At 36.2% G+C, this 27,241-nt stretch overlaps 1 protein-coding gene across 1 annotated transcript in view; it reads right to left on the bottom strand.

The window, feature by feature from the left end:
- EYS (eyes shut homolog) overlaps nucleotides 1-27,241 on the bottom strand; it is a gene marked incomplete at both ends in the record, with an annotated part of 1,444,019 nt that overhangs the window by 886,366 nt on the left and 530,412 nt on the right. The window contains 1 exon segment of the mRNA XM_080665107.1: nucleotides 25,183-25,370. Within this exon segment, the coding sequence (XP_080521233.1) occupies nucleotides 25,183-25,370 (188 nt within the window).

The raw sequence follows: 27,241 nt of genomic DNA, 5'->3' as shown, positions 1-27,241 counted from the left end.
GCTCTCCAACATCCCCTGAGGGGTCCCAGATTGTGAGAAAGCACAGGCCAGACTGAAGGACCCTACTGGTGCATGAATCCATGCACTGGGCCTCTAGTTAAAATATAAAATTATATAAAATTACAATTTTTACTGTAGAGTATCTTTAGACATGAAGTACCTATCCATGGGTTCTACTGTAAAAAAGACTATCAAAGATGTACTATCAGGGTTAGAGCTTAACAAAAGTTAAGCAATATCAAAATTTGATGAGTTAATTTTTAGGATTTACATTCATTTTTAGCACTAAGATGAGATCAGTTGCCTTTAAAAATCAAAAGATGACAGATATATAATTCATAACTAAAATGTCTAAGCACAGGGATTTTCAAATATTTTGGGAGTCAAATCTATTTTCAATTCAGCAAAATCAGTGTGTGCCCTTGAATAAATAATTTATTTAGTATAGTGAGCTATTAAATGTAGACTGCTAGAATAAGGAGCTACAAAGGATTTCTCTGTGAATATATATATATATATATATATATATATATATATATATATACATATATATATATATATATATATATATATATATATATATATATGGGAGGGAGGGAAATAGATCAACCAATATATACACACAGTAGAGGCCCAGTGCACGAAATTCATGCACAGGGGAGGGGGGATGGGGTGGTCCCTCAGCCCGGCCTGCACCCTCTCTCAATCCAGGATCCCTCTCACAATCCAGGACTGCTGGCTCCTAACCACTGGCCAGCCTGATTGCCCCTAACTGCCTCTGCCTCACTCCCCGCTGCTGCAGTTTTGTCCAGAATGACGTCCGGAAGGTCGTTTGGCTCTCCGGTCTAATTAGCATATTACGCTTTTATTATTATAGATATATATATATATATATTACTAAAGGATTTTTTTCTATCTCCGTTACAATCTTTTTATCACTCTCTTTCTCCCTCCCTTCCACACCCCTGAAAGATTGTTATTAATTGTGATCTAAACATCTGTAATTATTGCAGATCTGTAATTATGCTGAAGCCAAAAATTTGTTCCATGGACATCTTCAGAACCTGTGTGTGGAAGTTGCTCAGCTAATAAATTAGTCTGACTGATCTTTCTACTTTTGCCATGCTACTTATCACTGTGTGACCTTAAAAAGAATTCCACTTACTTTTACTAGTTATTAAAGTAAATGGTATATAAATAGCCCAACAAAGAAATGCCTGTTTACTAGAAAATAACATTTGAACATTGGAAATGGCATTTACCAGTGTAAAACAGTTAGTTCTAATTTTAACTATATTTTATTCCTTTCTTGGGGTAAACTATATAAGAGTATTTGTAAATTAAACTCCAGAAGACACTTGATATGGTCTCATAAAATTTCCAGAAGTAAGTATAACCTGGGGAATGCCCTGATGTGAAGAATCTTAAGTCATCAGTGGGCACTTAAAGAGAGCACTGGGCCACTTTAAGAGTGGAAAATAGTGTTCAAATGTGCTTTTTTGTTGTTGTTGTTGTTGTTTTTTTTTTTTTACAATGTTGCCTAAATGTGGTTTTAATAGAGGGTTATAAATTAGCTGTTGCAGATGTAACTAGATGCTGTCCTAAACCTGATAAAAAATACATTAACTTTGATAGATATTTTTCATTTTATTTATGGTCTGAAGTTTAATGGCTTGAGTTTCAGGAGTCCATATTCCAGTGAATGACTGCACACACTTGTCATCCAATCACTAGAATAAATTTCCCATTCCTGATCTGTTTTATTATATAAGTTGCAATTCTTTTTATTCCTTGCAATGGGGCAATTCAAATAATCAATCCCCATTACTATGGTATTTTGGAAACATATTATAGAATAAATAATTAAAATATAGGGTTGCATTGTTTTGTCCTACACACACACACACACACAGAGAGAGAGAGAGAGAGAGAGAGAGAGAGAGAGAGAGAGAGAGGAGACTAAGCATCTATTCTCCTCTACACCTTGGACTTTGTACTAGGAACAGAGTAGAAATTCACTTTTATTTTAAAATAGACAGAATATGATATTTGTGTTTCCTAGAGATACATAATTAGGCAAATATTTTTGAGAAAGAGTGTGATGAAGGAGGGAGTAAAAGACAGAGAGGAAGTAAATATCCCAAGTATAAAAGAAGAAGCACTGTTTTTAGTGGGGGAACATATCTATAGTTTCTGTTTAGTAGGAGGATATGTTGCCCTACTGTGCTGGGGTTTTAGAGCAGAATTTATTTGATTCAGAGAAAAATAAAGGATGTGGCACTTCTCACAAACTCATACACACACAGATCTGTTATATGTGAGGCTCTCATCAGGAATGTGGAGAGGCTTCAGTCAGGGTATGTGCATTGTAGAAAGGTAGCCATCTACTGGAATGAAGCTAGAGAATTTTTAGACTAGAGTGTTGACTCTGGTACAGGACTGGCATAAAGGGGTAAGTCTGGACACCTAGAAGTAAGTAGTGACTTGCAATATACCACTAGTCTCTGCTGAAACTAATGTTGATTTAAAAAATTGCTTTCATAATAAACAAAATGAAACAAAAATCAAACATGCATACATCTGGATGGTATGGAATCAGTACGGAAATAAAGAAGACAAAACCCATCCTGTATCCAAGTCACATAATGTTATTGATATTTTGCCCCATAATAGAAGAGTGTACTTTTTATGTGGAAGCAATTATCCAAGGATTGATTTAATGCCTCAAATTTATAGAAGGCTCCTGGGATGGGACATTCATTAAGAGACATTTAGGTATATTGAAGAAATTGATCATAGAATAAATATAGAGGAAAGGAACATCTTACTGGTTGCTCTGCCAGCACTACTTCCAGGAAGGAGAGATGGCAGTATGTTTCTAAAGCCCCATTAAGGGGAAATCATGTGAGCCATGGCAACACGAGTAGGAGACAGAAGCCAGATTTAGCAGGGCAATCAAGCACTTAAAAACAGATTTCATGTGACCTTCAAGTCATTTGGTACACAATTGAGTTTCAGGTTCCACCAATAGTAGCAACCCATTCCTACTTCCTCCAAGTTCACTGGAATAATGACAGGAGTATGGAAGTAAATAGCAGCCCCATACACACAAAGACTGTATTCTGAGGTGGCCGAACTTTGAATTCTGGACAAGTTTGGTATAACCGAGTTAAGCCAGAAAGGGCAGAACTGCCTCTTTTCAAATTAATGGTGTAAATTTAACTTTGAACATTTGTAAAGTAAGAGTCCTTTACTTGCATATCTTATATACCATTTAAGTCCAAGATATTTTTGTGTGTCCAACATTATAAGAGAGATGTCAAAACACATTAATGAAATTCAATTTAATACTATCCTTGTGATTTATGACACGGTATTCATTTATTTTAATTTTGATAAATTATGTATTTCTTGTATTGGGTTATGGTAAAGAAGACTTCACATTTCTTATACATTCATTGTCAATACTCTCCATGATGGTAAAAAATACAGTTACTTCTATAAAGCATTGTAGGGTTTCAAACAAGGAGAAAAATCTGATGAAGTTCAATTTTTGCCTACTAAAACCCAATTAGGTGAGTCATTATCAGACAGTTCTGTCTTCCAAACACCAAACATTGTGATATGTGCTATGCAGGGTCTAAAGGCAAACAATTAGCCAAAAGAAGAAGTATCAGATTCAGATGCAAGCAAAAAAATTTAAGTGAATATAAAGTTAAGAATAGCTTTAATTTTCAAGAGTTCAGGGTAGTAGGGTTAATTTTATTAAAGGATGAAACACTGAAGTTATAGACAGAATTGATCCAAAAAAGTAATCTCCATAAATGGCTCCTGGTTCAAAGTTATTAAATTAATGTTCACAGACACTTTGTGTCCCCATAGTTTATCTAAAGACATTTCATGAACATATGGGTATGGAATTAAATGGGTACTTTTTCAGAGATAATCTAACTGGAAAAAGAAAAACAAAATATTATGGTCAGTGACATTTATAGGTATCGCTATTTTTCCAAAGCTTACTAATATTGTGCCTCTAAAATAAAGTGACAAAAGTGGTATATTTAATATCTTATATATTAGCATCTCACCTGGATAACCAAATTTAGGAGATAGGGCTTATCTATATTTTTGAACATTGGTTTATATTAATAAAATTAATATTGATCATATAAATTTTAAAATAAAAATATATTTTTACTTTCTATAAATAATTCTGAAAATACATTTTAAATGAGTTTAAAGTACATTGTGGGGATGTAATTCCTTGAATTTCTTTATCCATCATGTAAATTTAAACAAGCAATAGAATGGGCAAAAACTAAAACCATTTCACCTAAGAACAGGAACTAGACAGGGAGGCCCACTTTCATCACTCCTGTTCGACATAGTACTGGAAGCACTAGCCATAGCAATTAGACAAGAAGAAGAAATAAAAGGTATCCAAATTGGAAAAGAAGATGTAAAACTGTCATTATTCACAGATGACATGATACTGTACACAGAAAATCCTGAAGACTCCATCAAAAAATTATTAGACTTAATAAATGAATTTGGCAATGTAGCAGGATACAAAATAAATGCCAAGAGATTTACGGCATTTTTATACACCAATAGTGAATTTACAGAAAGAGAGATTAAATAAACAATCCCATTTACCATTGCACCAAAAAAATTAAGATACCTAGGAATAAACTTTACTTAGGAGATAAAATACCTGTACTTGGCAAACTATAGGACACTGAAAAAAGAGATAGAGGAAGACATAAACAAATGGAAGAACATACCGTGTTCATGGATTGGTAGAAACTACATCATTAAAATGTCCATACTACTCAAAGTACTCTATAGATTCAATGCCCTCCTCATTAAAATACCAATGGCATATTTCACAGACCTAGAAAGAACTCTCCAAAAATTCATCTGGAAATAAAAAAAGACCCCAAATAGCTGCAGCAATCTTGAGAAAGAAGAACAAAGTAGGAGGGATCTCAATACCAGGTATCAAGCTGTATAACAAAGCCACTATTCTCAAAACTGCCTGATACTGGCACAAGAAGAGACGTACTAGTATAGACCAATGGAATAGAATAGAGAACCCAGAAATCAACCCAAACCACTATGCTCAATTAATATTTGACAAAGGAGGCATGAACATACAATGGAGTCAAGACAGTCTCTTCAATAAATGGTGTTGGGAAAAATGGACAGATACATGCAAAAAAATGAAACTAGACCACCAACTTACACCATACACAAAAATAAACTCAAAATGGATACAGGACTTAAACATAAGATGGGAAACCATAAAAATATTAGAGGAATCCACAGGCAGCAAAATCTCAGACATGTGCCAAAGTAATATCTTCACCGATACAGAATCTAGGGCAATGGAAACTAAAAAGGAAATAAACAAATGGGACTACATCAAAATAAAAAGCTCTGTACAGCAAAAGAAACCATCAACAAAACAACAAGAAAGCCTACTTGCATGGTAGAACATATTTGCCAATGTTATCTCCGATAAGGGTTTAATCTCCAACATTTACAGGGAACTCATACAACTCAACAAAAGGAAGATAAACAACCCAATCAAAAAATGAGCAATGGACCTAAATAGATACTTTTTGAAAGAAGACATAAGGAAGAACAAGAGACATATGAAAACATGCTCAAAGTCACTATTCATCTGAGAGATGCAAATCAAAACAACAATGAGGTACCATCTCACACCTGTCAGAATGGCTATCATCAACAAATCAACAAATGACCAGTGCTGGTGAGGATGGGGAGAAAAAGGAACCTTCTTGCACTGCTGGTGGGAATGCAGACTGGTGCAGCCACTGTGGAGAACAGTATGCAGTTTCCTCAAAAAATTAAAAATAGAACTCCCATTTGAAACAGTGATCCCACTTCTAGGAATATATCCCAAGAAACTAGAATCACCAATCAGAAAGGATATATGCACCCCTATGTTCATAGCAGCACAAGTTACCACAGCTAAGGTTTGGAATCAGCCTAAGTGCCCATCAGCAGATGAGTGGATTAGAAAACAGTGACACATCTACACGATGGAATACTATGCTGCTGAATAAAAGAAGTTCTTACCATTTGCAACAGCATGGATGGAACTGGAGAGCATTATGCTAGGTGAAATAAGCCAGTCAGAGAAAGATAAATATCACATGATTTCACACATTTGTGGAATATAATGAACAACATAAACTGATGAACAAAAACAGATCCAGAGACAGAGAAGCATCCATCAGACTGTCAAACCTCAGACGGAAGGTAGGGGAGGGTAGGGGTAAGGGAGGATAGATTAACCAAAGGACTTGTATGTATGCATATAAGCCTAACCAATGGATACAGACACCAGGGGGGGTGAGGGCATGAGTGGGGGGATGGGAGGGTAAGGACACATATGTAATACCTTAATAAAGAAAAAAAAAAACAAGCAATAGAACCATGAGATGTTTAAAATAATAAATGCAAACTGTCTATTCATGTAGCTAATAAGGCAGATGGAATTCAAACTTAAATAAAAGGAAAACTTTTTCAATACCCATATAATACCTGTTTACTCCAATTATTAGATATTCAAAAGAGAGAATAAGTAAACCATGGGATTTAATATCTTATGTAATTGTTATAAATAAATCAATGATATTCAGTTGTGGCAAAGTAGATTTACAGTTGTTTGCATGGAAAGTAACACAATCCTATCTAATAAAAGAGTAATATGCAGATTGACCATCACTCCAACACACAAGATGGCTGCCCCCATGTGGTCAAAGATGGCCACCACAAGATGGCCAGCAAGGGAGGGAAGTTGGGAGGGACCAGGCCTGCAAGGGAGGGCAGTTGTGGGCGATCAGGCCAGCAGGGGAGGGCAGTTAAGGGTGACCAGGCCGGCAGAGGAGGGAAGTTGGGGGCGACTGGGCCTGCAGGGAAGGGCAGTTTGGGGGGACCCAGGCCAGCAGGAGAGGCTGTTAGGGGTGACCAGGCCTGCAGGGGTGGGCAGTTAGGGGCAAACAGGCTGGCAGGGGAACAGTTAGGCATCAATCAGGCTGGCAGGGGAGGTTGGTAGGCAGAAACGGTTAGGGGCAGTCAGTAAGGAGGCAGGTGAGCAGTTGGGAGCCAGCAGTCCTGGATTGTGAGATGGATGTCTGACTGCCCGTTTCCTGGTAGGATCGGGCCTAAACAGGCAGTCAGACATCCCTTGAGGGGTCCCAGATTGGAGAGGGTGCAGGCTGGACTGAGGGACACCCCCCCTCCCCATGCATGAATTTCATGCACCTGGCCTCTCTTAATTAATAAATGTAATACAAGAACAAACCCTCTGTTTCACATACAGTTATAAATCTACCTTTGCCCCACCCCCTAAACATATAATTAAAATAATTCATTATTTATATTCTTATAATTCTTTTGATATTAATATGTAATTAATATTAGAAATCTCCAAATTATAAAATAGATCACTTATTAAAGGTGATTTTCTTAAAGGAATCAGAGAAATCTTGCCATACTTACATAGTGATATGCAGTAAGTATTTTACTTGAAGTATCACAAAAGTCTTTAACTCATCAATTACTCCATTAATTTTATGAATTATGAAGTTACATACTCATACATCCCTAAGGATTTTTAAGTCTTCATTTTCTTATCCATAGAGATGTTAAAATATAACTAATTACATAATGGATAATTTCAATACAGAGATTTTTATACCAAAGAAGATGTTTAAAAGTAAACTACTTACAGATCATCAGCTTTTTCCATATGTTTTGTTACATGAACTTTTTATTTCTTTAAAAAGATTATTCCAGTTATATATAAGAGGAGGTTGAACGTATATGTGAGAGAAGCTGTCTTATTTATATAATTCTAAGCATACTATTTCTAAAACTTAATATGTTCCTAGATCAACAGAACTGGTTTGAAGTTCACTCTGGCTGGCTCTTTTGCATTATTTAACTTAAAAGGCTTTGGATAACAATTCTGAGCCATACAGTAACATAAAGGCAAGGGATCTGGATCTGTTCCCACTTGGATTAAGTTGATTATCATATAAATGGTCAAGATATTTTTACATTTAAATCCAAATAATCATCAAAGCCTAAAGTAGAGCATCCTTGACTCTTCATTTGGCCATCACATTCAATCAATATTAAAATCTTTGATTTTTACTTCCCAAATCTCTCTCAGCCATATTCATCTTCTCCCTCTTCACTGTCCTTACTGGGCTAACCCCCAGCCTCACCCCCACCCCGCTCCCACATCAAGGTCATTGCAGTACTTGGTACTTTATCTCCTTAACCAGATCAATTGACCCCAAAAGTTATTTTCTAAAATATAAATTTGACTACTTAACTCTCCACCTTACAAGCCATTAAAGCAAGTATGTCAAACTAGTGGCTCACGGGCTGCATGAGGCCCACAATGAATATTTTTGTGGCCCAGCCAATATAACAGTATGTAAGAAACATTTTAATAAAAATTTCGTAACTTATTTTTACAATATCCTGTTATACGTAATTATTAATAACTACAACGCTTGCTAATGACTGATTACTATAATCGTGTTGCATTCATTTCCCTTATGTGCCTTGCACACAGGCGCACCATTTCTCTCCACTAATACTAGCAGCCAGTATTCTAGCAGCCAATTGCCACATCATTAGTCTTGGACTGACTTGTTTGGTGTGTGCCAAGAGGAAATGTTTCGCTTTCGGAGAACAAGAAAAATAGATTTATTTGTAATAAATAAATAAATTTGTGCAGTTATTCAATGTCTGGTAAGTTAAGGTTCAAGAAAAAATATTAATTTTTATTAAAATGTTCTATTATTTTAAGTTAACAATTACTCATTTATTTTAGCACTTTGTATTCAGCATGCCTTTATTGAAATAAACCTACATTTGTATGAAAATTGAAACTTTTGGTTTTTTTGCAGCCCACATAAATTTAAACCTTATTTATTTGGCCCATGTAAGCCTTTGAGTTTGACATGCTTGCTTTAAAGGATGTTCTCTCACTCTTTATAGAATTAGATCTAAAATCCAATAAGCATTTTTTAGAAGTTTCTTGAGGGTGTGGCTCCTTAGCATCTTAGCAGCCCAATTTTGTTACAGCTCCATTGTATTTTTAATTTAAATGACAATGAAATTCTTATAATATGCCAGTAGGCCTGCTGTTTCACCTTCCTTGCTTCACCCTTTCTACTACTGCTTCCATTATGGAATATATCAGAGTTAGGAACTTGTCCTTTAAGACTGAAGTCAAAGGGGGACATCTACTTTTGAAGCCTTACAGGACCCCTTCAAATAGTGTGGGTTAGTTTCTACTTTATTTCTTTACTGAAACTTTGTATTTGCAGGATTTTGTCCTTAGCCCTGAGTTACATTCTTTACAGATTTCCTTAATAAACTGTTTATTCGCTTAAGATATGCACCTAACTTATTTCTATGCCTTTAGTACATGCCAGACTGTAAACACCTAATAAACATTGTATAAATAGGTGAGTTAATTAATTTAAAATATATTTATGTAGAATGAGCATAAATGTAATGAGCAGGACATATATGGCACAGTACATACTTGTGCTATTCTGAATATATGTGATGAATACATCCAACTATTCTGTTTCTCTCTCTCATAGATACATACACAACTATTGTTTCTCTATAGACACATATACATTCTCTCTCTCAGACACATATATGACTATTCTTTCTCTCTCTCTTTCTCTCTCTCTCTCTCTCTTTCTGTTGTTTCACCCATTCTTTCTCCCCCACTCTTTATCTGCTCTGGGATCTGTGGAGAGGCCAGCCTTGCCCTACCTACCAGAGATGCAAAAATGGGGACACAATTTCTGGACAGATGACCTGGCCATGTCCCCGGGCCTCCCACCTCTTCCCCTCCAGGCGGCTTTATTACCTCATATGCAGCTCATCTTAAACCAACAGAATTGCTCGGTGGAGAAAAAAAGGAAGGAGGGAGACAAGAACTTTATAAAGAAGTCAGTAGACAGCAGAATTAAAGAAGGAAAGAGGATGTATAAGTGAACTATAGGAGCTATAATGAAAATCAAGTATAGTTGTGTACTGGGGACAAATTTTAAAAGTAGGAGTCAGAAAAGAAAAAAAGATAAATGATAGTGAATAATTAGGCAGGTAAATAGATATTAAAATAGTGGAAGTAAGTAGAGAAGAATGTATGGGAAAGGTAGGATGAGAGAGGAAGAGGGAGGGAAGAAAAGTTTTAAAAAGGAGCTGGTAGAGCTTAAAAGGAGAATGGGAAGAAGGAAGAAATGGGAGAGGGAGCAAAGCAGGTCCAAGGGAGGAAGTGAAGAAAAAAAATTAAGGTGGGAAGGAAGAAAAAGGGGAGGGAGGGCAGGGGTAAATATAAAGGAAAGAAGGAATATGGGGAGGAAGGGAGGGTAGGAAAAAGATGGGAAGAAGGATGATGGAACAGAAGTAGAAAATAAGGAGTAAAGAAAAGTTTATAAATGATAAGTCAGTAGGAAAAAGTGTTATATAAAGGAGAGAGAAAAATTGTGTGAGAGGGAAAAGCCAATAAAGAAGTCAAATACAATTGTGTGTGAAGGGGATAAGATTAAAAAAGAAAGTTAATAGGGGTGACCAGGCTGGCACGGGAGGGCAGTTAGGGGGATCAGGCAGGCAGGCAGAGTGGTTAGGGCAGGCAGGCAGGTGAGCGGTTAGGAGCCAGAGGTCCCAGATTATGAGAGGGATGTCCGACTGCCAGTTTAGGCCTGATGCCACAGGGATCGGGCCTAAACTGGCAGTTGGACATCCCCTGAGGACTCCTGGATTGAAGAGGGTGCAGGTCGGGCTGAGGGACCCCCCCCACCTCTGTGCACAAATTTTGGGCACTGGGCCTCTAGTTGGTTAATAAAATTATTTATGTTTGAGGTATACAATTCTACAATATCATCTACATATTGTATTGTGTTTTGACCACCCCATGTCAAGTCTCCTTCCATCACCATTTTCCCCCTCTTTATCTTCTTCTATCTCCTCCCACCCCCTTTCCCTGTTGCAATCACCACACTGTTGTCTTTGTCCATGAGTCTTTATTTTTCTTTGCTTAAATCCTTCACTTTTCTAACCCAGCCCTCAAGTCCCTTCCCTCTGACAGCTGTCAGTCTGTTCTCTGTATCTATGAGTCTGTCTCTACCTTGCTAGATTGTTTTGTTTATTAGATTTCAGATAAAGTGAAATCATATGGTACTTGCCTTTCTCTGCCTGTTTATTTCACTTAGCATAATTCCCTCCAGATCCATCCATGCTGTCACAAAAGGTAAGATTTCCTTCTTATTTACAGCTAAGTAGTATTTCATTGTGTAAATGTACCACAGTTTTTGTTTTGTTTTTTTATCCACTTATCCACTGATGGGCACATAGGATGCTTCCAAATCTTGGCTATTGTAAATAACGCTGCAATGAACATAGGGGTGCATCTATATTTTTCAAATTAGTGTTTATGGTTTCTTTGGATGTATTCCCAGAAATGGAATTGCTGGGTCATAAGGCAGTTCTATTTTCAATTTTTTGAGGTAACTCCATACTGCTTTTCACAGTGGCTACACCAATCTGCATTCCCACCAACAACCTCTCCAACTTGTTTCTTGATTTATTGATGATAGCCATTCTGGCAGGTGTGAGGTGGTATCTCATTTTGGTTTTAATTTGCATCTCTCTGATGATTAGTGTCAATGTGCATCCTTTCATATGTTTATCGGCCATCTATATGTCCCCTTTGGAGAAGTGTTTCTTCAGGTCTTTTGCCCATTTCTTAATTGGATTTTCTTTTTGGTGTTGAGTTTTTATAAGTTCCTTATAAATTTTGTAATTTATAATGTATAATTTAACAACCATTGCAAGGAAACTGGAAATTCCAATGATTGATTTGAAAGCATAAACATTAAAAAATATTTAATGATTAGTTATAAAGACTGTGATGACTCAGAGGGTCATCAAAAGGAGTTATTATAATTATTAAATTAAATTGAAAATAAATAAGGACATATAATTGTACATTTTAATATAGCAAAATTTGATGACTAAAAATATACATTTAAGTTAAAATGATGTCATAATTATTAAACATAACACTTTACATATGACAAGAAAAATAGGTTCATATTTTAAATTGAGTCTCTTCATCTTCTGAAGCAATGTACTAAAATAGCAAATATGATGTTCCTATAGTAGACCTAGTAAGGAAAGTGAGACCTTCTTATTATGTTAATCCTTGCAATAGTTTATAAGACAAAATAATGGAATTTGTTTTTCTTATAAATAAATTCTTATAATTGTTGTATTATTTTTAATTATTGGTGAAATGTTTAATTTTTGGAGGCTAGAAGAAAAAGGAAATTGTTAAATTAAAGTATATATGGTCAATCTGTATTTTTGGAATACAATATCTAACTAATCAAAAGTCACCTAACTGTGGTTGTTCAAAGTTATAAAGCCAGTAATTTGCAGCAAAGTTGATTTATGATTGCTGTAAATGATTATTGTAGAATTAATACCCTTACTATGTAATCTACAATCTCTTAGCCTTTATTCCTGATTTTTCTATCCAAGGATATAAAGAAATAGAATCTACCCTTTCTCAAATATGATATAAGGGAATTCAGTACAGCTTATTCTTTTCAGATGTTTCATTTAACAATATGTGACAGTTGCTGAGATGCTATAATTAAAAATTCATTAAATTTTACTGACTTTCTTGAATTTTTTGCAAAGAAAAGATATCAACGTGAGGAATCAAATATTAAGTTTACCAGTCTTTTAACATAATACATTTAATACTATTAACTAATTATTGCTTAGTTATGACAGAAAGTGTAATGAATTTAGATGAATGAGAAGGACAAGAATGAAATACTTCAGGAATATGGAGGCAATGAACAAGGAGAGTTGAAACTGGAAGGCAATAGCAGAGTGAAGGGACATTTGAAACTGTAGGGTGGAAAGGTGTTCTGCAAAGTAACAGGTGGAGACCACCAAGGAAACATTTGCCTGAACAGGATTTTACATATTAAAAACAAAAACAATTATCTTTGCATCTCAGTGCACTGTTTTATAAATTATTTGCTATATTCTTTATGATCTATATGGTGCCAGAGGAAAAAAGTTGTCTAAAATGTTTTTATTTATTTCTGTAGTCCTCTGTCGGTCTTCTGCCATGTGATTCTAATTTGGGTTTTAGTGTAATTTCAACATAGTTTTTATGGTTTAATAAAACTTGCACACATTAAAATGCTATTAAACTGTTACACATGGTTAATAATACTGATAGACTTCTGAAAGCAGCTATTATTAAACTGAACAAAGTCATTAGTGTGTTTAATCTTTGCACCGGAATATAAAGTACCGATGCTTAACTGCATCTAGAGAACAGTCATGATATTTTACTATATCTTTCTTCTATTTTTACCACATTTATACATTCCTATTGTATTTTAAATAGGAAGTACTCAAATGAAAATAAAAGAGCAATGAATTGGATTCTAGTATTGACTTTCACACTGATCATGACTCTGCAGACAGTTGACAGAGTACAAACCTTCTTAGGCCTTTGTTTCTTCCTCTGTGTGAAAACTAGATGACTAGAGGTGATCTCTATAATCTAGTTGAGTCCTAAAATTCTATGAGTTGATAAGAAACACTCATTTGAGTTTAAGACTAGAAATGCAATTAAAAGATACTTTATCTTCTTAACAAAATAATATTTGCATTAATTTTATTTAACAAATATAGTCTGTGAATGGCAAAGACTTTGAAAAATCTCTCAATTATCAATCATGATTTTTTTCTTTATTGTAAAGATTCATATTGTTCATTTGATATTTATTTTTTAAATATATTTTTACTGATTTCAAAGAGGAAGGGAGAGGAAGAGAGAGATAGAATCATCAATAATGAGGAGAATCATTGATCGACTGCCTCAAGCCCCACACTGGGGATTGAGCCCTCAACCCAAAGATGTATCCTGACTAGGAATTGAACCATGACTTCCTGGTTCATAGGTCAATGCTCAACCACTGAGCAATACCAGCTAGGCTGATATTTCTTCATTGGGCAATATGAATTAACTCACACAAACATTTTTAATGCCTAACATAAAAATTACTGAAAATAAGATTAGGTGTTTGAAATGTTCTTCTACCTCTCCAGTAATGACCTACATTATGGTTATATCATTAAAATGTCCATACTACCCAAAGTAATCTATAGATTCAATGTAATTCCTATCACAATATCTATGGCACATTTTTCAGAACTAGAACAAATACTCCAAACAATTTATATAGGCCCACAAAAGACCCCCAACTAGTCTCAGCATTCTTGAGAAAGAAGAACAAAGTTGGAAGACGTACCATATGACCTGATATAAAACTATATTACAGGACCATAGCAATCAAAACATCATGATAGCCTAAAAACAGACATAGAGAACAATGGAGCAGAATAGAGATCCCAGAAATAAACCCACATCTATATGGTCAATTAATACTTGATAAAGAAGAAAAGAACATACAATGGGATAAAGACAGTCTATATAATGAATGGTTCTGGGTAAATTAGACAAATATATGCAAGCCCCCCCCAAACAAAGAAACAAAAAATTAGACCACCTTCTTATACCATAAACAAAATAAGCTCAAAATGAATTAAATATTAAATGTGAGACTTAAAACCATTAAACTCTTCAAAAAAAAAACACAGGCAGTAAAATCTCTGATATTTCTCTTAGCAATATTTTGTCTGATATATCTCCTTGGGCAAGGGAAACAAAAGAAAAAAATAAACAAATTGGATTACATCAAACATAAAAGATTTTGTATAGTCAAGGAAACCACCACCACCAACAAAAAAAAAGACAACCTATGAAATGGGAGAGCATATGATACATCTGATGTGAGGTTAATACCCAAAATTTATACAAAATTAATCTACTCAACACCAAAAAACCCAATCTATTTAAAAATAGAAAAAGGACCTAAGAGACTTCTCCAAAGAGGATATATAAATGACTAATAGACATATGAAAAGATGTTCAATGTCACTCACTGATCATCAGAGAAATTCAAATTAAAACCACAAGATGATATCACCTTATACCTGTCAGATGGCTATCATCTATAAGTCCACAAACAACAAGTGTTGGCAAATATGTGGAGAAAAGGGATCCCCATGCACTGTTGTGGAAATACAGAGTGGTGCAGTCAAATTTTTAGGTTTCTCAAAAAATTGAAAATAAGACCACTACCCTTGTTGGTGTGGATCAGTTGGTTGAGCATCATCCCATGCTGGTTTGATTCCCAGACAGGGTACATGCCTGAGGTGCAGGTCCAATTCCTAGTAGGTCATGTACAGGATATAGCCAATAGATGTTCTTCTCTCTCATCAATGATTCTCTCTCCCCCTCCCTTTCTCTCTCTCAAAAATCAATAAAAACATATTTTAAAAAAAGATTAATGGAGAATGAATATTTGTTTAAAAAATGGAACTGGCTTAAGACCCAACAATTTCATTTCTGGATATTTATCCAAAAAAAAAAAAAAAAAAAAAGAACCCAAAACATTAATTCAAATGAATATATGTACCCCTATGTTCATTGCAGAGTTATTTACAATAGCCATGATATGGAAGCAACCCAAGTGCTCACCAATAGTCTAGTGCAGTGGTCGGCAAACTCATTAGTCAATAGAGCCAAATATCAACAGTACAAAGATTGAAATTTCTTTTGAGAGCCAAATTTTTTAAACTTAAACTTCTTCTAACACCACTTCTTCAAAATAGACTTGCCCAGGCCGTGGTATTTTGTGGAAGAGCCACACTCAAGGGGCCAAAGAGCCACATGTGGCTTGTGAGCAGCAGTTTGCCGACCACTGGTCTAGTGAGTAAAAAAGTGGTAGTAGTTATATACAATGGAATATTACTTAGCTGTAAAAAAGAATGGAATCTTACCATTTGCAACAGTATAGATAGATCTAGAACAGGGGTGGGCAAACTTTTTGACTCGAGGGCCACAATGGGTTCTTAAACTGGACCAGAGGGCCGGAACAAAAGCATGGATGGAGTGTTTGTGTGAACTAATATAAATTCAAAGTAAAGGAGTGGAGGGGAGAGCAAGATAACCGGATAGAACAGCCGGATCCGGCCCGCGGGTCGTAGTTTGTCCAAGGCTGATCTAGAAGGTATTATGCTCAGTAAAATAAGTCAGTGAGAAAAGGACAAACACCATATGATTTTACTTATTTGCAGAATCTAAAGACAAAATAAACAAAAGAGAAACAAACTCATTGACACAGACAGCCAGAAGGGAGAGGTATGGGGGAACTGAGTCCAAGATGTGAAGGGATTAAGAATACAAGTTGGTAGTTACAAAATTGTCACAGGATTTTAAAATACAACATAGGAAATATAGTCAAGAATATTGTGATAACAATGTATGGTGCCAGATGAGTACTGAGAATATCAGGGGCAACACTTTGCAAAGTTTATAATTTTCTAACCACTATGCTGTAAACCTGAAACTAGTACAAAATAATATTGGGAGTAAATTGTAATTTAAAAAATTATGGTTATAGACTTACTTGAATATTGTAATTAATCTGTTGCTTTTTCTCAAAACAAAATAAACAACAAATCCCCTTGTTTTCACCCTGTAATTGGGATATTATTTGGGTTTCTTCCTGAATTGTAATTCTTTAATTCCTAATACTAAATAGTTGATTCTCATTTCAGCTTTTTAACTTTAGGTAAATACACAATTTTAAGAGTAATATTTTCTTTTTTATTAAATTTTAATGCAGAGGAGATTCCAAGATGGCAGCTGGCAGGACAGCAGTGAGGGTGAGAGTGTGAATGAATGAGGGACCAAAAGGAGAGTGTGTGGATGTGTGGTGTGTGTATGTGTGTGAGTGAGGGACAGCTAGATCTCATAGGACCTTCTGGGGCTGATGGACTAGGCTCACATAGCCGGGCAGCCTATGCTACTGCTGTAATCTCTCCTGGAGCACCATTTCTGCTGCAGAGGCACCATTTTGAAGAGAAGAGCTTCTGTGACTGGAATCCCAGTCTCACCTCCACCCAGGGTGCTCACAGACAGCACCTGGGATGCTACAACCACTCCAGCCAGTGACCTGCTGCATTGGCTGCTGGCCCATGGACACCAGGACTCCAGCCTCCCCAGCTGAGGGCTCCTGTGAGTTCTGGAGGGCACTCCCCTTCCCCAGCCAGATGCCTTAGCCCCATGCACTGCGACCTCACATGCATGTGAACACCCTAACCTTACACAGCCCTGGGATCCATGACCTAGTGAACGAACAGCTGAGCCTTAAGCAGCAGCCCTGGACTTGGCAACTGTACTTATGAACAGCAGAGACTTACACAGCAGCCCCAGGCACCGTGACCACTCCAGCAGCTGCACAAGCAGCCACCACACGTGACCACTGGAGGAACAGCCACTGCCTGCAACCACACAAGGAGCAGCCGCCCATGATCATGTTAGGAGCAGCTGCCCCATAACCATGCGAGGAGCAGCAGCCCTGGGATCACATGAGGAGCAGCCTCTGCCTGCCACCACCCAAGGAACAGGTGCCCTGCAAGCAGCTGCTTCCCACAACCACCTGAGGAGCAGTCACCGCCCACAAAACACCAAGTAACAGCTGACGCCCATGACCACACAACCTTCCACCAAGCCCACCACTACAGCCAAAGGCCCCACATGACTCAACACCTAGATTTCTTGGTGAAAGCAAAAATGGGGAGACAGAAGAACAACCCCTGAAGGAAAGAAAAGGCAGAAAAAGGGAACTAAATGAAAAATAGGCATGCAATACGTCAGAACAAGATTCAGAATAAGGGTCATGCAGTTCTTAAAATGGATGGATGAGAAAATCAACAACCTATGTAAGAATCAGGAGGAAATAAAGAGTGATATAGCTACAATGAAAAACAATATGGAAGCTTTCAACAGTAGACTAGGAGAAGTGGAGGACCGAATTAGCGAATTTGAAGACAGGGAAGCAAAACACACCCAATCTGAACTACAATTGGAGAAAAAAACTCAAAAGACAGGAGGAGAGCCTGAGGGAGCTTTGGGACAACATGTAACATATAATAGAAGTGTCAGAATGACAAGGAGAGCATCAAGGATTAGAGAACCTATTTGAAGAAATAATGTCAGAAAACTTCCTCAATTTGGAGAAGAAAGAAGTCACACAAGCACAGAGAGTCCCAAAGAAGCTGAACCCCCAAAACCAACACCAAGACACGTCATAATTACAATGGCAAACATTAACAACAAAAATAATCTTAAAGGCTGCAAGAGAGAGACAGAAAGTTACCTATAAGGGAGCACCCATTAGATCAGGGGTCCTCAAACTTTTTAAATAGGGGGCTAGTTCACTGTCCCTCAGACCGTTGGAGGGCCGGACTATAGTTTAAAAAAAAAACAAAAAAAAACTATGAACAAATTCCTATGCACACTGTGGGCCCGGGACGAGTCGGCAGCTAAGCAGGACAGGCAGCGGCACCCGCTGGGACAGATAAATGTCCTCGGCGGGCTTCATGTGGCCTGCGGGCCGTAGTTTGAGGACCCCTGCATTAGATTATCAAATGATTTCTCAACAGAAACACATCATGCCAGAAAGGAATGGAAGGAAGTATACAAAGTAATGCACAGCAAGGGACTAAATCCAAGGAATACTATATCCAGCAAGGCTATCATTCAAAATTGAAGGGGAAATCAGGAGCTTCACAGACAAAGAAAGGCTAAGGCAGTTTACCACTACCAAGCCAGCAATGCAAAAAATGCTAAGGGGACTGTTGTAAAAAGAAAAAAAAAAGGGGATGGGAAGGAACACAGGCAATAAATAAATAAATAAATAAATAAATAAATAAATAAATAAAAATGGCTACAATCAAGTACCTATCAATAATAACTTTAAACATAAATGTTCTAAATGCTCCAATCAAAAGACATCGACTGGTTGAATGGATAAGAAAACATGACTCATATATTTGCTGTCTACAACAGACCCACCTCAGAACAAGACTCACACAGACTCAAAGTGAAGGGATGGAAAAACATCTTTCAAGCAAATGGAAATGAAAAAAAAAAAAAACTGGGGTAGTAATACTTATATTTGACAAAATAGACCTCAAAGTGAAGGCTATAACAAGAGATAAGGAAGACTACTTCATAATACTAAAGGGATCCATACAACAAGAGGATATAACTCTGGTAAACATATATACACCCAAGGCAGGAACACCCAAATACATAAAAAAAAAATCTGAAAGATATCAAGGGAGAGATTGACAACAATATGTCATAGTATGGGACTTTAATATCCCATTGACATCACTGGATAAATCCTCTAGACAAAAAAAACAGCAAAGAAAGAGCTATCCTAAATGACTCACTAGATCAGATGAACTTAATTGACATCTTCAGAACATTTCACCCCAATGCTACGGAATATACATTCTTTTCAAGTGCACATGGGACATTTTCAAAGATAGAGCACATATTGGGTCACAGGCAAAGTCTCTCTAAATCAAGAAGATTGAGATCTTATCAAGCATCTTTTCAGACCACAATGGCATAATATTAGAAATCAACCACAATAAAAATAATAAAAATATTCAAACACTTGGAGGCTGAATAGCATGCTATTAAACAATGATTGGGTTACCAAAGAATTCAAAGAAGAAATTAAAAACATCCTGAAAATGAATGACAATGAAAACACAACAATCGAAAGTCTATGGGACACAGTGAAAGCAGTCCTGAGAGGGAAGTTGATAGCATTACAGGCCACCTCAAAAAAACAAGAAAAAAATGATAATAAATTATGTAGCTCTAAAACTTAGAGAATTACAAAGAGATCAACAAGAAAAGCCCAGAGTGAGCAGAAGAGATAATAAAGATCAGAGCAGAAATAAAAGAAAGAGACCAAAAAAAATAAAAAAATACAAAAGATCAATGAAACCAAGAGCTGGTTCTTAGAAAGGATAAACAAGATTGATGAACCTCTAGCCAGGCTCACCAAGAAGCAAAGAGAGGACCAAAATAAACAAAATCAGAAATGAAAGAGGCAAAATAACAACAGACCCCACAGAAATACAAAATATTGTAAAAAAAAAAAAATACTGTGAACAAACTGAAAAACCTAGAGGAAATGGGCATATTCCTAGAAAAATATGACCTTCCCAAACTCAATCAAGAAGAATCAAAAAATATCAACAGGCTGATACTACGGAGGAAATTGAAGCAGTCATCAAAAAGCTTCCAGCAAACAAAAGCCCGGGGCCAGAAGGTTTCACAAGAGAGTTTTACAAAACAATCAAAGAAGAGCTAAAACCTATTTTTCTCAGATTATTCCAAAAAAATTCAAGAGGAAGGAATACTTCCAAGCTCTTTCTATGAACCCAGCATTACCCTAATCCAAAAACCAGATAAAGACACCACAAAGAAAGAGAATTAAGGGCCAATACCCCTGAACATAGATGCTAAAATCCTCAACAAAATTTTAGCAAATTGGATTCAGCATTACATTAGAAAGATCATACACCATTATCAAGTGGGATTATTCTAGGGATGTTAGGCTGGTACAATATGCCCAAATCAATAAATGTGATAAATCACATAAACAAATTGAGAGACAAAAGTAACATAATCATATCAATTGATGCAGAAAAGGCATTTGACAAAATCCAATACCCTTTCCTGATAAAAACCCTCAGCAAAGTGGGAACAGAGGGATCATACCTCAACATAATAAAAGCCTTACATGACAAACTACAGCCAACATCATACTCAATGGGCAAAAACTAAAGCCATTTCCCCTAAGAACAGTAACAAGATAGGGATGCTAACTTTAACCACTCCTGTTCAACACAGTACTGGAAGTGCTAGCCATAGTGATCAGACAAGCAGAAGAAATAAAAGGCATCTAAATTGGAAAAGAAGAAGTAAAACTGTCCTTATTCACAAATGACATGATATTGTATGTAGAATACCCTAAAGACTCCATCAAAAAACTACTAGAATTAATAAATGAATTCGGCAACGTAGCAGGATACAAAATTAACACCCAGAAATCTGTGGCTTTTTTTGTACAGCAATAATGAACTAACAGAAAGAGAAACTAAAAAAAAAAAAAAAAAAAAAAAAAAAATCCCATTTAGCATTGCAACAAAAAAAAATTTAAGATACCTAGGAATAAATTTAACCAAGGAGGTAAAGGACCTGTACTCAGAAAATTACAGGATACTGAAAACAGTGATAAAGGAAGACATAAACAAATGAAAAAATATACCATATTCATGGATTGGAAGAATTAACATCATTAACATGTCCATAGTACACAAAGTAATCTATAGATTCAATACAATCCCCATTAAAATACCAATGGCATACTTCAAAGACATAGGACAAACTCTCCAAAAATTCATCTGGAGTGAAAAAAGACCCTGAATATCTGCAGCAATGTTGAGATAGAAGAACAGAGTTGGAACCATCACAATACCAGATATCAAGCTGTACTACAAAGCAACTGTTCTAAAAACTGCCTGGAGCTGGCACCAAGAATAGACATATAGACCAATGGAACAGAACAGTGAACCCAGAAATTGATCCAAGCCATTATGCTCCATTAATATTTGACAAAGGAGGCAAAAACATACAGTGGAGTTAAGACAGTCTTTTCAATAAATGGTGTTGGGAAAATTGTACAGATATGTGCAGAAAAATGAAACTAGACCACCAACTTACACCATACACAAAAATAAACTCAATGTGGATAAAAGACTTAAATGTAAGGTGGGAAAACATAAAAATCCTAGAAGAGGCCATAGGCAGCAAAATATCAGACATATGTCATAGTGCTATCTTTACTGATACAGCTCCTAGGGCAGTGGTCGGTGAACTGCGGCTTGCGAGCCACATGTGGCTCTTTGGCCCCTTGAGTGTGGCTCTTCCACAAAATACCATGGCCTGGGCGAGTCTATTTTGAAGAAGTGGCGTTAGAAGAAGTTTAAGTTTAAAAAATTTGGCTCTCAAAAGAAATTTCAATCGTAGTACTGTTGATATTTGGCTCTATTGACTAATGAGTTTGCCGACCACTGTCCTAGGGCAATGGAAACTAAGGAGAAAATAAAAAATGGGACTACATCAAAATAAAAAGCTTCTGCATAGGAAAAGAACCATCAACAAAACTATAAGAAAGCACACTTGCATGAGAGAACATATTTGCCAATGTTAACTCTGATAAGGGTTTAATCTCCAAAATTTATAAGGGAACTCATAAAATGTAATAAAATGAAGATAATGCAATAAAAAAATGGGCAAAGGACCTAAATAGACACTTTTTGAAAGAGGACATACAGAAGGTCATGAGACATATGAAAACATGCTCAAAGTCACTATTCAGCTGAGAGATGCAAATCAAAACAATAATGAGGTACCATCTTCCACCTGTCAGAATGGCTAGCATCAACAAATGACAAGTGGTGGAGAGGATGTGGAGAAAAAGGAACTCTCTTTCACTGCTGGTGGAAATATAGACTGGTACAGCCACTGTGAAGAACAGTATGGAGTTTCCTCAAAAAATTAAAAATGGAACTTTTATTTGACCCAGCAATCTGACTTCTAGGAATATATCCCAAGAATCTAGAACCACCAATCAGAAAGATATATGCACCCCTATGTTCATAGCAGCACAATTTACAATAGCGAAGATCTGAAAATAACCTAAGTGCCTATCTGCAGAGGAGTGGATTAGAAAACTGTGGTACATTTATACAATGGAATACTATGCTGCTATCAAAAAGAAGGAACTTTTACCATTTGCAACAGCATGGATGGACCTGGAGAGCATTATATAAGTGAAATAAGCCAGTCAGAGAAAGATAAATATCACATGCTCTCACTCATTTGTGGAATATAATGAACAACATAAACTGATGAACAAAAATAGAACCAGAGTCATAGAAGCATTGAGCAGACTGTCCAACATATGAGGGAAGGCGACGGGGGGGAGTGGGTAAGAGATCAACCAAAGGACTTGAATGCTTGCATATGAGCATAATCAATGGGCATAGATGGGGGAAGGGGGTGAGGGCATGTGCTGGGGAGTAGGGGAGGCTGGGGAGTGGTCAATGGGAGGAAAAGGAGACTTACGTAATACTTTAAACAATAAAGAATTTAAATTAAAAAAATTTTAATGCAAAATATTGATTAAAACAATAGTTTTGATATAATTTTGTCAATAAAGAAGACAATTATTTTATTATGGTTTAAATAAACATATCACAGATTAATCTTTGACCTGCACAAAAATATGATGATTTTACCTGCAAATCTTTCCTGCTATTATAGGAGTTTTCTTTTGTAAATAAACTGTCTGTGGACTGTGTTAAATTGGCACCAATTCTGATGGCTCCTCATAGTCACCCTGAAAATCACCTAAAAACTGAACCTCCCAAGGCGTTCACCATTTACAGACTTTCAGGGTCTTTTGGGAACACTGAATCAGCAATGAAAATTTTGAAGTCAGATAACTCTTAATTAAATGAAATTTGAGTAACCCTGTAGCAGTAATGAATGCCTATGCTTGTCCCTGGGAGATATTCCAGGAAAAGAAGCAGGCATCTTAGTTTGAATTCTATTGACTTCATGCTTTAAGAAAGGTCACTGTAACTATCCCGTGGATAACATCCTCTAAAATAACATTCTACAGAGCAGCTTTATGGTGCTTGATTGAACAAATACTATCTAGTTTTAGGTTCACTTATCTCTATTTTGTTTTAATTTATTGAACTTATTGGCTTTCCATGAATAAAATCTTGATTTATATAACATTGTATCTACTGTGAATAATTGTTTAATTTACTACTGATGACTTAATCCAGGCACTGATTAACTGGAGGACCCTTGCTGTGGTCAAGTGATCATTTTTATAATTTTATTTTATGTAATTACTATTGATATTAGAAACATGTTTAATTTTTATACTTTATCAGACCACCAGAGTAAAATAAGAAAATGCATGTTTAAAAATACAAAATACAAGAAAAAATCACACACACACACACACACACACATATTTTACAAATGAAATGAAACATTAGGCAGTATATAATAAAGGATAATAACTGTGTCATAATAATAAATAGTCTGCATGTGCTAAATGATTAAAAACCCAATTTTGGAAAGGAAAGAAGATATGAAATAATCCTATCTAATAAAAGGGCAATATGCAAATTAACTGTCACTCCATCACAAAGATGGCGGTGCCCATAGCCACAAGATGGCGGTGCCCAGTCCTCTCAGCCCCACCAGATTCCCCCAGTCTCAGGAGGGCAGCCACTGAGAGCGGGCAGCGTGAGCAGCCTGGCAGAATGCTTGCTTCATCACCGCGGCGACGAGGCAAGTGTTCCGCATCTGGCTGCGGATGAGCCTCTGGCCAGGCCGGGGTACAGAATACTTGTGTAAGAAGAGAAGGAACCGGCAAGCTGAGCAGAGTCAAGTGGCCCCTGACTCTCGGCCAAGGTCAAGTCCGGGCGGCCAGAGGGTGGAGGGGGTGGAGGATAGTGTGACAGGAGGGGCTGGTGGCAGAGGCACAGGGGTGAAAGCCAGCCGAGAAAGAGGAAAGAAGCCCTTTATGGAAGTTCTTGAGAACACGGAGGGAAGTCGTTTGCATTTCCCAACTGTGGATGGGCCTCTGGTCAAGCCCGGGTGAGGAACACTTGGTGGTCGCCCCGGCAACGAGGCAAGCGTTCCGCGCCCAGCCTTGGATGGGCCTCTGGGTTGTGGAGAGCCTCTGGGCAGCGGGCACAGAGTGGCCAGGCCCTGCAGAGAGCTACTGGCGCACGGATTCATGCGCAGGGCTACTAGTTATAAAATAAGAGATGATTAAATTCAAAAGTCATACATGGGATTGATATGAATATATGGTATTTGAAAAAAATATAAGCAATGATTTTTTAGAATTTTTTATTTCAAATTGTGATTACATTAAGACAAAAAATTACTTTTAGACTTAGTATCTTTAGAGTGCATTAGTAGAAGTTTATTTATAAGTTTTACTAAATATATATTTAGTTAATTGTGAATAAATAAACACTGACCTGCAGTAAAGTGTGTGTCCAGATTCACCAAGACAGATCCCTGTATTAACAAAGAGGTCCATATTCAGTTCATGCTCAGCAGAACTATCAATACTTATCTCACAATATGCACCCATGTAGCAACTTGGGCAAATGCAAGTAAAGCCATGGTCTGACTTTTGATTCATACAAGGGGTTGATGTGCAGTTCTAAATTAAGAAATGGAGAGTAAAATTTGATTATCAGTGGTCAGACTAGTAATTTCATTAAAATTTAATTGAGATTAAACATTAAAAAACATATGCAAGTGTATCTGATATTCCTTTTCTCTAGTCACTAAAATATGTTTCTAGCAATAAGAGGTATTTAACTTTGTCAGCAGAAATACTCTGTCAAATGTTTTATTGTTTAACTTTGAGGGAAATTACATAAATTTTATGTAATCATGTACTGTTTCATGTTATAATCATCTTATAAATGAAAGTTTGTGCCATTTATCAGCCTTTCCCTATTTTCCCACCCTTAGTGCCTGGAAATCATCATTCTACCTCTATTTCTATGAGTTTAACTTTTCTTTTTCTTTAATCTTCCACATACTAGTGAGACCATGCAGTATGTACTTGGCTTTCAGTCTGGCTTATTTTACTTAGCATAATGCTCTCCATGTTTATCAATATTGTTATAAATGGCAGGATTTCCTTCTTTTTTAAAAAGACAGAATATTTTATTGTACATATAGATACTACATTTTCTTTATGCAATCATCTGTCAATAGAGACTTGAGTTGTTTCCATACCTTGGTTATTGTGAATAGTGCTGCAGTAAACATGGGACTACAGATATTTGAGATAATAGTTTCATTTTATTTGGAAATATACCCAGAAATGCAGTTGTGAGCACATGATAATTACATTTTTTAAAAATTTCCAGAAGTGAGGAACATCTATACTGTTTTAATAGTGGCTGCACCAGTTTACTTTTCTACCAATAGCATATAGGGTTCCCTTGCCACCATGTCCTTGCTAGCATTTGTTATCTCTTGTATTTTTTTTAATAGACATCCTAATTGTGAACTTATTTCATTGTGGTTTGGATGCCTTTCCCTGATGATTAATGATGTTGAGCACCTTTTAATGTACTTGTTTCCATTAGTATGACTTCTTTGAAGAAATTATTCAAGTCCTTTGCCCATTTTTAATTGGATTATTTGTGTGTGTTTTATTTATTTACTTTTTTTGCCATTGCGTTTCATGAGTTTCTTATATGTTTTGGATATTAACCCTTTATCAGATAGGTGGTATGCAAATGTTTTCTCTTAGTTCAGAGGCTCCATTTACATTTTGTTGATAGTTTCCTTTGCTGTGCAGAAGCTTTTTATTTTGATACAGTCCCACATATTTATTTTTGCATTCATATCATGCATCAAATGGAAAATTAAAAATTTGTCAAAATCACCAGAGAGTTTAAATTACTATCATTTTCAATGGATTGTGCCCTTAAGTATAAAACTTAAGTCAGGCTTGAAACCAAGATGGTGATCTTTTATGCTCACCCAAGTGATAGAGTTAAATACATTTTTTAATAAATTAATGTCATTCTGACATTTGTTCTACAGTTACTGAAAATGTGAACTTCTTAAGCATTCCCAAGGGCACTTAGTAGACTTCGTGCAGGTACTGCAGTTATTTTTATGGAATGAAAATGCAGAATTCCACAGGGAATGGCCTGAACAACATGGTTCTCTGTTATTCCTATGGCTGGTATACAGAATGAATGATTAGAAAGAATTACATAAACTAATTGAATTATATTTCCCTTGGGCAGAAAGAAATCATTTTTAGACTGCCAAAAGTTCCATCTCTGGGGTTTACAAGAACCTTTTACTAAATTAATTAGAAGGCTTAATGGGAAATACAAAAACAATTTCTTTACAAAAATCAAAGTGTCACTTAAAGTTCTTGATCCTTTCTGGTTCAAAAATTAAGAGGGATGCCTTTCCTTTTGTTCATAATCATTTATATTATTTTGCTATACTCTATTTAATAAAATAAAATGCTTCCCATGAAGAATTCACTAATTT

The sequence above is a fragment of the Plecotus auritus genome (assembly GCF_963455305.1).
Source record: "Plecotus auritus genome assembly, chromosome: 4".
Lineage (NCBI taxonomy): Eukaryota > Metazoa > Chordata > Mammalia > Chiroptera > Vespertilionidae > Plecotus > Plecotus auritus.
This window is presented reverse-complemented; position numbering and strand designations above follow the sequence as displayed.